We start from the raw sequence: 15,620 nt of genomic DNA, 5'->3' as shown, positions 1-15,620 counted from the left end.
ATTGAGATACCTCAGAGGCACATCTTAGTATGGATTATGGTACAGACAGACAGAGGGAATGAAGCTAGAAGGCTTCACTGATGCAGATTGGGAAGGGAGTCCATCAGATCAGAAGAGCACATCAGGAGGTATTTTCAACCTTGGGTCAACAGCAGTTTCTTGGTACATCAGGAAATATAGGTCAGTTTCACTCAACTCGGCAGAGGTGGAATACATGGTTGGAAGTCAGGCAGCATGCGAGGCCATTTGGATGCAGAAAATCTAGTTGGTTTGTTTGATCAGAGGATGGATCCAACTGTGATCTATTGTGATAATCAGAGTTGTATCAAACTCTCTGAGAATCCAGTATTTCATGATAGGTCCAAGCACATCGAAATCTGGTATCATCATCTCAGAGACTGTGTAGCGAGGAGGATCATGTTGTTGTAGTATATTTCGACAGAGGAGCAAGATGCTGACATTTTGACAAAGGCATTGTCAAAGTGTAAATTCGAGTTCCATAGAGACAGGATCAGGGTGGCAGATAATCCCTTTCTTGTTGAGAGGGAGTGTTGAAATATGGCAACATGAATATTCCAATTTAATTTGTCCTTGAATTAAAATCGAATTTAGTCTTAACAACTACTTGGAAATAATTAATTAATTAATTTTAAATTAATTAGTTGGAGAAAATCAAGTTAGAAGTCTTTCTGAAGTCATGCAAGAGTTATCCCTTAAATCAAGGAGATAATATTGAGTTATATTTGAGTTGTAATTTGATAACTCAGTCTACTGAGTTAAGTCCAGTTAAATTGGTTCCAAACTATTTGAGGAACTAATAGTGAGTTAAAAATCAGTTGATGCATTAATGCACTCAACTAGTGCTACTCCAGTTAACTGAAGATTCCCTCATCAGAAACTCATGCATGTCCATTCTAAGAAAGACCCAAGTGAGATAAATGTTCAAGGACAGTGTACTATCAGTTGTATGTGTTTTCTCATGGAGAAAACTCATGCATGCAGTCAAGGATTCATCCTTGAGGATTGCGCAGTTTTGAAGGTTGGTTTTCCACTTAGTAAAAGGCCAATCATCCACAAGGAACAACGCAAGGAAATAGGAGCTTGGAGGGCAGAGAGGAAGGTTGGAGAGGAGCCAAGATTGCCTGTGAGCATCTGTGAGGATTGTACTGAGAGTTGGGTAGCTGTGAGAGCTAAGGCTTTGTACAATTCCTATGTATTTCCACCATATATGATAATACAATAGTGTGGGGTTTTTAGCTGAGGCTTTCCCCAAATTATTTTCATGTGTATTGTGCCATTGATTCTTCTTCTTCTAGTTATATTATTCAGCTCGATCTTTAAGCTTCCACAAATTGATAGTAGAAGTAGGTTATAGTATTCATCTTTGATTTATATTGCATTATCAGGTTAACCTACACAAATTTTCTACACCAACTGCGTGTCTGGTGAGGTTGGAGCTGGCCGCGCAGGATAACACCCCAATGTTGTTTCCAGGAGGCAGTTTCCAAATATGAGTTTTGCGAAAGCCAACGATTCATTTTCATCGTTAAGGGGAGTAACATTGTGCTTCACATACCTATCAGATAACACCCAGATTTGGTTGCATTTGCCCTTGTACGGAAGCCACATGTGGGGCCAATCTGTAGCAAAATATTTGTCCAGTTTGCTAGACCAGTCTCTGCTGAGTAGTAGACCGTATGCTTCTGGTATGTCCACAACAACTATGTTGATGCATTGGTGGACTCGACTATCATGAGATAGTCAGATGATCACGTCTCGTAGTTCACCAATGGCTGGTACCAATGTTCGATCAAGCTGGATGATTCGCGCGGATGTCTCGCTCCATTGTGCATTGATATTTTTCACAATGGAGAGTGGCATGACGTTGGTGGCCACGCCAGAATCAACCAAGCAGTTGTGAACATTGTAGTTAAAAATTTCAAATGATAGCAGGAATGGAGGGAAACCTGAGTTTTCTTCTTCCATCCGGAGTTTGTTGAGCACAGTGGAAAGTGATCCTCGAGGTGTGCTTGCTCCCTTGCTGGTAGAGGTTGTGTTGTATGTTGCTGTGTGTTCCAATGCATGCAACAGGATGCTTCCCTAACTTTGGATCTTAGCTAACTCGAACAAACTAATGTTCGCTCGAGTTTTCTTCATGTCATCCACAATGTTGTAGTCCAGAGGTGGTAGGCTCACCGAGGTGTCCGAGGTAGAACTGATGTTTGTGTTATTCAGCAGAGTGTTTTGCAGTTTGATACTGATGGAGGTACACTTATTCGCCGCTATCTTCCCAGACTTGTTTTGTGTTTTCTTCTTTGGGGCGACTGGTGGATCAACCTTCCTCAACAAAAGTCTCATCTTTTCTTGCGCTTCCCCAAGTGTAAGGGGAGCCCCTTTACTCTTAAGATTGTAACGATCATTTTGCTTTTGGGGCTGCTTCTCGGTGTTCATATTCAGCATTACTTGCGAGCAATGATATGTGTTCACCACATGCCCAGAATTTGATGCTTCATCAGATGCAACCTCTTCGTCATCATCAGTGTCTTCCGGCTGCTCCTCCTTATTTTTTCCTTCATCGAGTGTATGAATGCATACAGATCTTGCGACTGGCTTCCAGTCTGAACAAGAGTTCTCAGGGTGATGTTCTTCGTGGAATGAACAAAACTTAGGATTTGCGCACTGTTAGGCCTGGAACACATATTTCTACGTAGTTTTTGGAGCGAACCGTTTGCTGCCTGATGAGATTCTTTCCTGTCTTTGCCTGGGCAAATGGATGCTTGTAGATGTGTCTGTTTTCCATTGTTTAAACTCAGACACTTTCGTTGTCAAGTTCTTGATGAGGCGAGTGAGGGTTTCAATGTCGGTTGCTTCCTTGTCTCTACCCTTGCTCGCCATCGCTTGGGACTTCCTGCTCATGTCTTTGGAGTCCATTACTGGTTCATCATCCTTGATAACTCCAATCGCACATAGGTCATTCTCAATAGCAATATCCTCTTTGTAGCTTTCCAAGAGTGTTGGTTTCATATCTCGCTTGACAAACTGCGCGATGCTGGTCGATAGTGCAGACGTGTAGTAATCAACAGTGATGGAGTCATGAGGTTTAGTGTCCGCTGCAAACTTGTTCAATATGCATGTAAAACTTTGATTGAAGTCTTTTACTTTTTCTTTTCCCTCCATCTTTAGGCTTCCCAATTCTTTGAGTAGCATTGCTGGGGTCTTGTCATCAACAAACTTTTCAAGGAACATGCATTTGAATGCATCCCAGTTATGTATGGAGTTCGGTGGGAGGCTGTGATACCATACAGCTGCGCAACCGTCCAAGGTACATGGAAACAATCTACATGCTATGTCATCATACCTTACCTCAAGGGTCTGCAGCTGCAGGTAGAAGTTGTCCAAATGATCTTTTGCCTTCATCGTGCTATCAGGGTTGAACTTGATGTTCATTCTCTCTGCTCGCTTCAGTATCTTGTGCAAGATACTCGGGAGATCCAATGGTCCTTGATTCATCCATTCTAGATTTGGGTCAACCATCTCTTCTTCTTCTTCATCCTCCTTTCTTTCAGAATCTGACGGTTACGGCTCTGAGTTCATTGGTTCGTCTCTACTCCACTGCCTTCCCCTCCGCCTCCTGTACCGGATCCCGATCCCAAGATCACAAGAGTGTCTTGTTCGCCTTGCAGGAAGACCAACGGTTCCTGTCCATCTTCAATAACTTCTACCAGACCTTCAAGTGTGGCAAGGACTGCTTCTTCCATCGATGATACAACAACTCCTGTGGGAGTGGCTTTTGGCTTCCTTGATGTGCATGGAAGATGTTGTATGCCTGGGATCAGTCTGTCTGCTTTCACGAACTGGAGGGTGATGGGACAGACGGAGTGAAGGTGATGGTACAAAATCTCGTGTTCAGTCCTAGGAGGTGAGGAGTAACCAACTGCAGAGTCGCGCATAGGTGAGAGGGAGTGCGAGGTCTACCTTGACCAGATGGTTGATGAATGAGTGAGAGAGGGCGTTCGTCCATATACAACTGGATGCCTTGCTTCTAGCGCTAGAAATGTTGACAGTACTGGACCCACCAACATTCAGGGGATCACCCCGGTATGAAGTCCCAACTAGACCTCATACCGTTTGATGTGGGAGTCCCATCCGATATGATGGTCTGGTTGCTATTATCTTAAGGATTTTCCTCAACTCTTGCTTGTCAGCACAGGAGAGTGGTCTGATTTGTCTTCAAGAAGTGAGGTTCACATGCCTGGTGATTGCTAGTGTTACTTGTATCAATGGTTCTTTCACTATAGAGGGAGAGGGTGGGAGTGAGTCCCAAGTCGGTTGGGAGGAAGCCCCAACTCTGCTAGGGACACACAACACAAACAGGATGTGCATAGCTTCCGGAGCAGAAGTCCACACGGATGTGGAAATCACAACACACAACGAAATACAACATGTTCAACACTTAGCAGATGAGTCCGCACGAGTGGAACAGTTGTTACAACAAGTTTTTATGTGAAAGGTCCGTCTGATGTCAGTGGAGGTAGCCACCATGGGAAGGACATCGTTAACAACATATACAACACATTTTCATTAATATATTATGTATTACAGGAAGTGAATGAGTTCAATTGTTAAACACAGGTTAAAGCAACATGCATCACTAACCCATTTGGCTGGGGCATTGGAGCCACTACTTACTCCTCAAAGAAAATATTACAGACTCTCTTGGCTATGTGGGAGGAGCTGAGGTGAAAAGTCCTTTGCATGTAAAAATGAGGGGGTATTTATAGTCAAGGGTGAAACTGACCCTTGTGGATGTTCGACTACCCTCATGACTGTTTGACTTCCATGACTTTTCAACTTTACATGACTCTTTGTACAAAAAGTGGGTCTCTTGGAGTTCCACGTTACATTACATTGATTGACAGTATGGCCCACAGTAGAGATGTGAACAACATGACTCATCATGATAGTGATGGTACATTCGTGCTACTGTTGGTGTGCATGTCGAGTTGTTGTGCTGCTAGGTGATGGATGTCCTCATGGTGCATCACAACTTCAGCTCCGCATGGAAAAGTGCGTGAAGTCTTCGATGGTCATTAGTTCACTTGATGTTGCTTTTGCACGTTGCTCCTTGCTTGTATGTTGGAAAACTTGACAGGTTTGTCCATTCGCGAAAAGTTCATTTTCATCCATCTGTTTTTCCAGGAGCACATCTTGCATGTTTTCTTGTTCGTTCATCATGAACACATCTTTGCATGATCATCTGTTCACGAGAAAATCTCTTCGCATGCATCGTTTTTTCATCCGTTGGTGAACCTATCCTTCTGCATGTGCTCCCTTCGTTCATCCCATCCATTGTCGCACCATGTTTGTTTTTGTACCTGTACCTGCATTCACTCATGACGAGACGACATCAAATCCAAAAACCTCCTTGTCTACCATGATACATGAATGTTTCAGATGTGGGTGACTGGGAGAGGCAACAAGGTTGCGAGGCAGGATGGAGGCTCCAGGCATTCCTGATGAAAACTATGCAAGAGTCACTAGGTGACGAGGATGGGAAATCCGGATCGACAGTGACTGTCTGCAGGGTCTGCCTCAGTTGGAGGACAAAACTACGCAGTTTTTGGGAGGAACAGTCTGGGCTGCAGGCAGGTTGGGCAGGCAAAATATGGGTAGTTTTTGGAATGAGCGGGCAGTGGGAGATTGGAAGCCAAAACTGCGCAATTCTTGGAGGGAACTGGAAGTTGGCTACTGGGACACTGGCATAAAAAAATGTGCAATTCCTGAAGGGAATTGGCAGCTGGCTGCTGGGACACTGGCAGCAAAAACTACGCAATTCCTGGAGGGAACTAGCAGTATACTGTTGGTCACTGGCATAAAAAATTGTGCAATTCCTAAGGGGAACTGTCAGTTGGCTGTCGGGAGCTACTTGCGGGAAAAACTACGCTGATGCTAGGAGGTTGGCCTGCTGATCACCTTTGCGCATTTTTTGAGATGATCGAAATGCTGGGTAGCGGAGGACTTGCTCATGAAAACTGTGCAATTTTCTTAGTGAGCAGCCGATTGACTGTCGGGAGGACTGGCTGGAAAAATTGCGCAATTTTTTGAGGGAGACAAGGACAGGCACTGGGTGTTTGTCCAGCTTGTCTACTCAATTTTCTCAGCCAGCGAAGTGAGCGAGGTCTATAGCCTCTACGCAATTTTTTGAGGGGAGTGAGTCCTGGGGTGGCTGTCGGGTCAAACTCTCTGGTTGACCAGCATGAAGGCTGATTGATTTGCTTGTGGGCAGCGCAACTTGAAATGACTTGCTTGGTGCTTCTGCGCTATTCTGGGTGACAGTCAATCGAGTCGATGGCGGGGTGATGGTCCGGCTGTCAGAGGGGAGTCTGGTCATCAGAACTTCAGCAAAATGACTAAGTGTGTGAACAAGTGAAAGATGCATATGTGATCTTGCAAACACACACTTACACGACTCGATGATGAGACAACTCAAACCATCCATACACACATGTTTAACATGTCTGACAGGTGGTGCAAGCGATAAGCGCGACACTTGTGATTGATCATTGGTCGACCGTGACGACGCTTGCACGAAAGTGAATGTGACTCCGTGTGTGAGTGCGACAGATGATTTCATAGCGAAGAAAACATGAAGCGAAGACCTTGAGCATGAACAGAAAATGATCGCAAGCATGAATTTGACATCAACATGGAAAAACTTGGGTGAAATGAACAAGCAAGGTGGGTGTGAAGGCTCACACGAGCTCACAGAGTGAACCCGAGTGTGTGCAGTCATTAAGTGAAACTCTCAAGGGAGGCTTCAAAATTGGGTGCAAGCCAAAATTTAGGAGGGTGCTTGTAGCCGCTACAAAAGAGTTATAGGCTAGAAGTAGAGTTGTGCAGGTAGTGATTACTAAATTTAGCAATATAGTTTAGTTATTTTTAGTTGAACTCAATTAATTGAGCTCAAGCCATTAGTTGAGTCAGTTGAAGGTCAGTTGAGTAGTAGAACTGTTTTTAAATCACTGATCTCTCAGTTAACTAATCAATTAGCTAAAAATAGACACAATCATGTATGAAATTTGAATTGCCTATTTGAAGTGGAGGAAAATGCATGTTTGTATTTATATTTGTTTATTGTTGAGTGTAAAGTGCTTTTGCACTGAGTAAGTGATCAATTCCTCAAGCAATTGTGCAAGGAAATAGGGAATTTCACCTATTTTTTAGGGGCTAATTCCTCCAGGGTTGTGCAAGGAAAAAGGAGGTTGGATGAGGCTTGAATTGGATAAGTGTTAGCCAGAGAAAGTCAAGAAGTAGGAGAACATGATTGCAGTGCAAAGTGTGCTTCAAAGTTGAAGCAAGACATTGTAAATGTTTCTTTTTCATCTGAATTAATGCAAAACAACGAAGGGGTTTTTCCCAGTTGGGTTCCCCTGTAAATCACTGAGTGCTTGTGGTTTTACTTGTTGCATTTCTATGCATGTTGTTCTAAATTTTGATTTTCATTTCGTAGATTAGTAGAGTAGAATTTGTGTCTCCTGATTTTAGTTCGATTTCTTGACCAGTTTCAATTTCTATCAAATTTCTACACAATAGATAAAATGTCTCAATAGACATGTTATGTAAAATATTTTAATGTCAAAATGTAATTTATTTTTTTTATGGCTAAAAAGTTTGTAGTCTCACTATTTTACATTTTGGTCTTTTTTTAGGGTTTTTTTTGTCATTTTTCCCTGAAATCCAACAAAAAAATTCTTATACTTACAAGTTTAAGTTATGTACTCTATATAGCATTCTAAAAATACAATTTAAACAATGAAGACTTACACATTGTGTATATGTAGATAGAGAACCATTATAGATTCATTAGGATCTATCAAGGGTGAGAGATACATTTTTTTTTTCAAATTTTGCACTCTAAAAGAGGTTTGCACATGAAGATATTTGATCCCTCTAGGTGCATGCTAGATCAATACTTAAGATGGATCCATACTGGTTCATTTTCATCCTTAAATTCCGTGATACTTAAAAATCTAGTAGAGCAACTAAGAAAGAGCATCTACTTTTGAGTTGAACATTCTAAACACATGATTGAAAGATACTTGAGATCAGAACCTACAAAATGTTGATGGAATACATAACAACCCTGGTGAAAATTCCATGTAATAAAAGTTAATAAAGGCAGAAAAATAACCACGACTGATGGGACACTTATTCCAATTTGAATGTTGGGTAAGACATCTTAATACGGGTGTTCATTGGTTTATTATGGCTAAGGAAATTGGCAAAGGAAATGGTAAAGGCTTTGGAAAGGTAAATTGAAATTTTTGGCACATTTATTTATGAAAATAATTGAAATTAGGAGAATAGGAAGGTGAAAGGTCACAAGTTGCATGTGAGGAGGAAATTGAAGGAAAATAATGGAAAATGAAGAAAATAGAGGCCTAATTGATAAAAAGGCTTCTAAGGATCAGTTTGTAACCTTTCATCAGTTCAGTTTTGAAGCTCTCTCATTATTCTCTCTCTCTCTCACTCTTGGACACTTAAATTTTTCTTGGAGAACTTGGAATTGGATCAAGAAAGGCAAAGAAGGCAAGAGGAAGGAAGGAGAAAGCAAGGAAGAGTAGGATCAAGCAGCTACAACAGGATTCTTTGCAAGTATCAATTCACATGTGTATTTTCCTTGCTAAATTTGGCATGCATGGTATTGCATGTGGTTCTTTTGCTATTATGGCATGGGTTTTGCCAAGCGTGATAGTGTTTTTAGCCTAGCCTTTCCATTTATGGATAGCCATGGTGTGATGGGGTTATCATGTTTTAGTTGAGCTGGATTTTTGAATGGATTCGAAGTTGAGTGAGGTGGATCTTTGAATGATAGAACACATGGCCTAGTAACCCTTGAGCCAGACTGTGGGTTGTGGTAAAGCCAGATTTTTTGTTGCCTCGGTGGGCCTATGAATCCTTGCCAATCAATGGCGGGATATACGGTAAAGCCTAGAGGTGGTTGCCCTTGATTAGGCTTAGGAATCTTTGCCGATTAATGGAGGGATATACGATAAATCTAGAGTGTGGTGTCTCAGTTTAGGGCCTAGTGATCCCTGGATCAGACTGTGGATTGTGGTAAAGCCTGAGAGACTAGGAGACAAGAAAATTCCTCACGGTGTAGGTGGAGAAATCTGGTGGCATCCATGCTTATTTTGGCCTAGTGATTTGGTGGATATCATCGTAAAGCTTGTTATTACATGTTTATTGTGTTGGCCTAGTGATCCAGGATGGATTATGGTAAAACCTGGTTTCTATTGATGAGGGTGAGGTGGTTTAGCCTCGGGATGCCATGGTTGGTTCTTTTGGTTTGAGTCCCACATTCATGCTTGGAATATGGCACGAGGGTGAATGGTTGAAGAGAGAATTGGCTCAGCCATTCTATGGTCGGGTGGAACGTGGTAGTCCCATCCCGGGTTAGATTTTTCATTCATTAATAAGAGGTTCTCTCCTTGATATCTTATGTATAAATGTATTGGTTTATATGTGGAATTTATGGCTGATGTATCCTTGATATTTCTGTGGTTATTATGGTGTTCATAAGTGTGTATTATGACAATGATGATGTATGGCTTTCCTCATGTTTTAATTTGTAAATGAATAAACAATGTACCTATGACCTAATAGATGATAACATATCTAATGATATAAGGGAACAATGCTTCTTAGCAATTCTCAGATAAATATAAGACCGCTATGCTTAAATCTGTTGTTTGCACTTGTAGATTGCATATTTGTGATATGTTTGACAAAATGTCTATCATGGCTACTAGGGGTCCAGTCAAGCCCTTGTTCAAGTAATTGCATTTGTATCATCATTACCTTGTTATCTTTCTGTACTAAAGGTGTCATTTAATTATGGGCAGTGACCTAAGCTTTGGGCCTGAAAAAGTGGCTCAAATCTCGGGGATGCTGGCACAACGCTGAACAAAAGGTTCCCTTGACATCGGCATGCCATGTTGTGGGAGCATTCAGAGCTATCTAGACATAGGCATGCCCATATCATGGGAGAGTCTAGGGGATAATTGGCCTAAAACTCAGTGGGACTCAGGGGCTAGTTGCCGGAAAGGTTACGATGGTTCCTGGGAGTCCTGTGGCTGATGTGGAAGGTCTGTATGTTGTATTTCTATCGATTCTACTTCCTTAAGGTCACATAGGAAGTTGAATCCCATCATAGCAGTCTCTTGTCAGGTTTGCCTTGGTTGACCGGTTACTTGGGTAGATATGGGAGAAAGTGTTTCATAAGAGATGTTGTAAAATTATGTTATGTTACACAAACATTTTGACTTAATCAAATTATGTAAAAATGAAAATAAAAATAAAATATATTCATTTTAACTCCGGACGTTACCTCAAGTTTTACACTCAAAAAATACTTTGCACCTTGAGAAATTTATTCTCTCTAAACTTAATAAATCTAAAATTAAAATAGATCTAACTGATTTATACCTTAGATAAAAGTACTTTTCATATATATATATATCCAATTTTCTAATTCGCAAGATCAATCACTAATTTTGAGTTTCTCTAATTTTGAGTTTCTATTAATTTATTAAAAAAATAACAAAAAGAGACCTCTCTTAAAACTATAAAATTTAGCTGCAGTAATGATCCTCTAACATAAAATATCTAAATATGCCTCACTGAAAATAATTAAAATGTTTAATAATGCACGAGATGAACATAATTAAAATATTTAATAATATGAATATATTTATCTATTTTAAGAATATTTGAACCGAAATTTTTATGCAATATATGTGTCCTTTTTTAAAAAGATATTTGAAAAAGCTTCATGTGATTGGAGAGGAGAGAAATAAAAAGCCTAATAAATGCATAAAATAAAAGTAATAGTATTTAAATTGAAATTAATTATTTTGAAAAAAATAAAAAAATAAAAGTAAATGCAAAATAATAGCATTTAAATTTAAATTAATTATTTTGAAAAAAAACTAATATGGTTAAATTAATATTTAATATTATGTAATAAATGCGTAATTAGTTTTTTGAAAAATTAAATATATTTGAAAGATTTTATATAATATATTGATATGTTAAAAAATGATTTAAAAATGTAAATATGTTGGTTTAATCATTTTTCTTTTTATTTTTATGATATTGTTTTTATGTTTCTGATTCAAAATTTTTGTGATTTTCATATATAAATAAGAGTTTTTTAAAATTTCTTTTTTAGTGGGTTTTAGGGAGTTTTGAAGTCAAATTGGGGTTATTTTGAAAGTTTGGGAGGAGTAATTGTTATTTTCTCTATTTAGAGTAATTATTATTCTCTCTTTAGGTTTAATAGGGGCAAGTGATATAACGAATTTTGTTGTAATAATTTTGAGCTTTAGTGTAGAGTCTAAGTAATTATTGTAAGTGACACAATGAACTATGTTGTAATGACTTTAAGTTTTGTTGTTAGTTTAAAAGTAGAGATAATATAAAGATGTTAAGTCTTAGCTAAGTCACGGGGAAATAAAGTTAAAAATACAAATCATGTTTTCTTGAAGTATCATGCACGTATCCAAATTAAATCATAATTTCAAATATTTGTCCAAATACTTATCTTTCTAACTTTTTAAATCATTAAAGTTATGTTGATCTTGAAACATTTCTTATAATATCTTTTAAGCATAAAGTAAATTTAAAAAATAAATCAATAATCCTTTACTTTTAAAATAAGATAAATCAATTCTAATTATTGTAAGTTTTAATAGACATTAATTGTCATTATAATCATAATTAGAAATAATAATAATAATAATAAATATTTTCATATAATTAACCACAAAAAATAATAATAATATTTAAATATTAATAAATACTATATGAAAAATTTAATAAATAAAATAAATTTATTGATTTTTTCGTCTTCATGCCATTACATACAAATTTATTTTACAAGGGTCTATTTACCAGAACCCTTACATAAAGCATGTATTTTGCAAAGTTGTGTGTACTCTAAGCTTTTTACAACAATAAAGCCTAATGAGTAGAATAATAAGACCCACAGCAAACCCCAAACCGACTACTTTGTCAGGGTCTTGCGAAGGGAATAGGCACTAGGCTACTAAACAGAAAGATAAGATGCGATGCTCATGGTTCTCTGGCAAGGGAAAAGGACATGACAACTGCCTTAAGAAAGCATTATTTTATTAGCAGGGCTGATTCAGATTTTTAAATGTTAACAGCCTTGGCTCCATGTATGTCTGTAATGTCTGCTATACTAAAAAATGTGATTAAGCAACGGATGCTGTCCTAGGTGTTCACATGCAATCCATGTGTTACAGAAGACAGAAATGCTTGTGGTTGGCAAATTAAAATAGTGGGCACAGTTCTGAACGCAAACCTAGGCGTCACACAAATCTCGATCTCTGTGACTCATTCTGTGGCTCAGCTCAAGCAACTCGCCTTTTACGGTTGCCCGAGCTGTCAGCCATTGCAGGGTACAGACTATAAACACACAGGAAAATTGCTTCGACAACAATTTCGAGATCATTGATGGCGGCATTTGTAAGTTCTCGATTTCAAAATTCGCTGCCCCACCAGAAGTCTGCAATCCCAGCAATCCTCCCCCTCCTCCTGCTCTTTCATTTGTCCCTGGGTTTCGATCCCGCGCATTCCTCTGTGAACTCCTCAATTTTATCCCTGCGATTCGATCCCGCGCATTCCTCAGTTAACTCCTCAGAAAGTAATAAGGGCGACAGGGGAATTTCCAGCGCTAGCCAGTCATGGCTGAAGAAGAAGTTAAATCCATCCCAGAACCTCACAATGTCGGATGTAGCTATTGGAACCAGATGCAATATATTCTCTGGGCACTGGGTTCACGATTTATCGTACCCGCTGTATGATTGGAGTAAATGCCCTTATATCGATGGCGAATTCAACTGCCAGAAGAATGGAAGGCCTGATTCGGACTACCAGAAATGGAGATGGAAGCCTAGTTACTGCAACCTTCGAAGGCATGAATACAAAAATCCCAAATAAATTTATATGTACACTTTGCTCGAGTAATTAAATATTATATTGCAGTGATTAAAATGATTTTGCTGTTTTATTGTCGCAGATTTAACGCACTGGACATGCTGCAGAAGCTGAGGGGGAAAACATTAATGTTTGTGGGAGATTCACTGAATCGAGATCAATGGCAGTCCATGATTTGCCTTCTTCACGCAGCGTTGCCGCAAGGCAGAACATACGTGGTTTCTGGAGATACTCTTTCCAGTTTCAGAGCCATGGTGGGTACTGGTAGCTTAGTTAATATGATCTCTGTGATGTTATTGTATTAAGCTAAATTGTTATGATTTGGGTATTGGCAGGATTACGGAGTTACAGTGTCGTTTTATCGAGCTCCGTACCTGGTGGATATGGTGACCACTACGGTTCAAGGACAGCAGAAAGTGGTGCTTCGTCTGGACTCGGCCGAGAGTAATGGCAGAGGATGGAAGGGAGCCGATATTCTTGTTTTTAACTCCGGCCATTGGTGGACTCACACAGGCAATCTCAGAGGGTACTTTTATGCAAGCCATTAATGATAACTGTTAGATTTTTGACTGTGATCTTTTATGGCACTGTGATCTTTAATGGCGGACTGAATGACTGACACTTTGTTCGGGTAAAAAAAACAAAACAGTTGGGATTACCTGCAGGAAGGGAATACTTTATACACGAGCATGGATTTCATGGTGGCTTACCGGAAAGGAATGACTACCTGGGCAAACTGGATCGATTCCAACATCGATACCAGCAGAACGAAAGTCCTTTTCCGCAGTTTCTCGCCCTCGCATTCCAGGTTTAGTAATCTCAGATCCGGTTGAAAATGTGAAAAAATTGCTTGTGATGAATGGCGTTTGCTTGATTTTTTAATGAATCTTTGTGCTTTGCAGTACTATGAATGGCGGTAACTGTTACTCCGAGAAAGAACCTACGGCGGGGACTTCGTATCTGGGCGCCTATCCTCCCCAATTCCAAGTGGCGGAAAGCGTTGTGAGAGCTATGAGATCGCCTGTGTCGTTTCTCAACATCACGACGCTGTCGTTGCTCAGGCAGGACGCGCACCCTTCGATATACAGCAACGATTTGACAGTCGGGCAACGGAAAAATCCCCAGCGCTACGCAGATTGCAGCCACTGGTGTCTGCCTGGGCTTCCCGATATCTGGAACGAGATCCTTTACTCGGCTCTCTTCTACCCCTGATCTCAAGCTCCTTTATTCAGCTCTCTTCTGCGCCTGATCTCATCATTTGTAAACATTTTACTGCTTGGAATTGTCAATACATCGTTGGCGGGATGAGTTTCGAGCTCGGGACCCCTCGCGATAATAAGCTGGCGGGACGAGTTTCGAGCTCGGGACCCCTCGCAATAATAACCTGCCCGCCCAGTTCACGGTTTACACTTTGTGATTCGCCGTTGCTCGATGTTAGAGCCAATAATTTTTTATTTCCCATCTGTATCATTATTTGTAAGTTTGTTTTAACCTTGAGTTGAAATTCCAAGAAATTCCAAGTAGCTCCATATTTATATTTTTGTACCTTTATGTATGAAAATAACTTCATTGATTTCGAGTTTATGTTCAGATGTAAAGTTGGATTCCAGGTCTCTTCGTACCGAGTTTCTGTTTTGTTTTTCTTTTTTCACTCCGGTGCATAAAATAAATTTCCTTATATAAAAGGTCTTTGAACTATATTACAATGGTTTAATTTAATTGATTTAAATATTATAATGCGATTTTTTGGAGATTCGGTGACGGAATCCGGCGGAAGAAATTGAGGTTAATTCTTGATTTGTTGCAGTTAAAATGGTTTTTTAACTGCATATTTGGATTCAGCACCCTGGAAAACCCCTGGGACGCTTTCATTGTGCAGAAACTAGCTATCAAACTTGCGATTCCAATAAATTCATGCAGTATTTCGACCGGAAAAACCCGCCAGAAAGACTTTCAAAAAATCGCATTATAGACAACTGCATTAAAATTTATTTATAGAATTATAAATGGATATAATATTTTAAAAAGAAAATTAAAATATATTTAAAAAATTATAAATAATTTAAAAAATAAAATGTAAATATATTTAAATGGATATATTTAAAATGATTATTTCTTGGGTTAATCTTACCGTACATTTAATTTTATTTTTCCCATCTGCATCTTTATTTGTAAGTTTGTTTTAACCTCAAGTTGGAATGCCAAGTAGCTCCATATTTATATTTTTGTTTGCTTTATGTCTAAAAATAACTTCATATATTTTTGTTTGCTTTATTTCTAAAAATAACTTCATTGATTTTGAAGAGTTTCTGTTGGAATGTAAAGTTAGGATTCCAAGTCTATTCGTACCGAATTTCTGTTTTGTTTGTTTTTTTTCGTATTAGTGGATAAAATAAATTTCATTATATAAAAGGTCTTTGAATTATATTACAATGGTTTAATTTAATTAATTAATTATTGTTATTATTATTATTTTTTTTTATTGAAAATTAAAACTGATTTATAGAATTATAAATGGATATAATTTCAAGTAGCTCCATATTTATATATGTGTTTGCTTTATGTATAAAAATAATTTCATTGATTTTGAGTTTAGG

General features: G+C 38.9%; 1 protein-coding gene across 1 annotated transcript; it reads left to right on the top strand.

The window, feature by feature from the left end:
• The first annotated feature begins 12,067 nt into the window (after positions 1-12,067).
• On the top strand, positions 12,068-14,558 carry LOC149192713 (protein PMR5-like). The gene is made up of 5 exons (XM_089404675.1): positions 12,068-13,001; positions 13,106-13,277; positions 13,359-13,549; positions 13,673-13,831; positions 13,926-14,558. Exons 1-5 carry the CDS (start codon positions 12,541-12,543, stop codon positions 14,233-14,235), a joined length of 1,293 nt encoding a protein of 430 aa, XP_089260801.1. The 5' UTR covers positions 12,068-12,540; the 3' UTR covers positions 14,236-14,558.
• The last annotated feature ends 1,062 nt before the right edge of the window (positions 14,559-15,620 follow it).

This window comes from Pinus tabuliformis, chromosome 2_2 (genome assembly GCF_031772625.1).
Source record: "Pinus tabuliformis cultivar Carrire ecotype Pingquan chromosome 2_2, CPIR1, whole genome shotgun sequence".
Lineage (NCBI taxonomy): Eukaryota > Viridiplantae > Streptophyta > Pinopsida > Pinales > Pinaceae > Pinus > Pinus tabuliformis.
The sequence above is the reverse complement of the archived record's forward strand: the minus strand, read 5'-3'. Positions and strand labels throughout refer to the sequence as shown.

What these genes read in the sequence shown, in the direction of transcription:
- LOC149192713 (XM_089404675.1), top strand. Translation starts at nt 12,541, where the DNA reads ATGGCGGCATTTGTAAGTTCTCGATTTCAAAATTCGCTGCCCCACCAG. An exon ending in CACACAGGCAATCTCAGAGG is followed by an intron (nt 13,550 to 13,672) that starts GTACTTTTATGC and finishes AAAACAAAACAG; the next exon opens with TTGGGATTACCTGCAGGAAG. An exon ending in TTCTCGCCCTCGCATTCCAG is followed by an intron (nt 13,832 to 13,925) that starts GTTTAGTAATCT and finishes TGTGCTTTGCAG; the next exon opens with TACTATGAATGGCGGTAACT.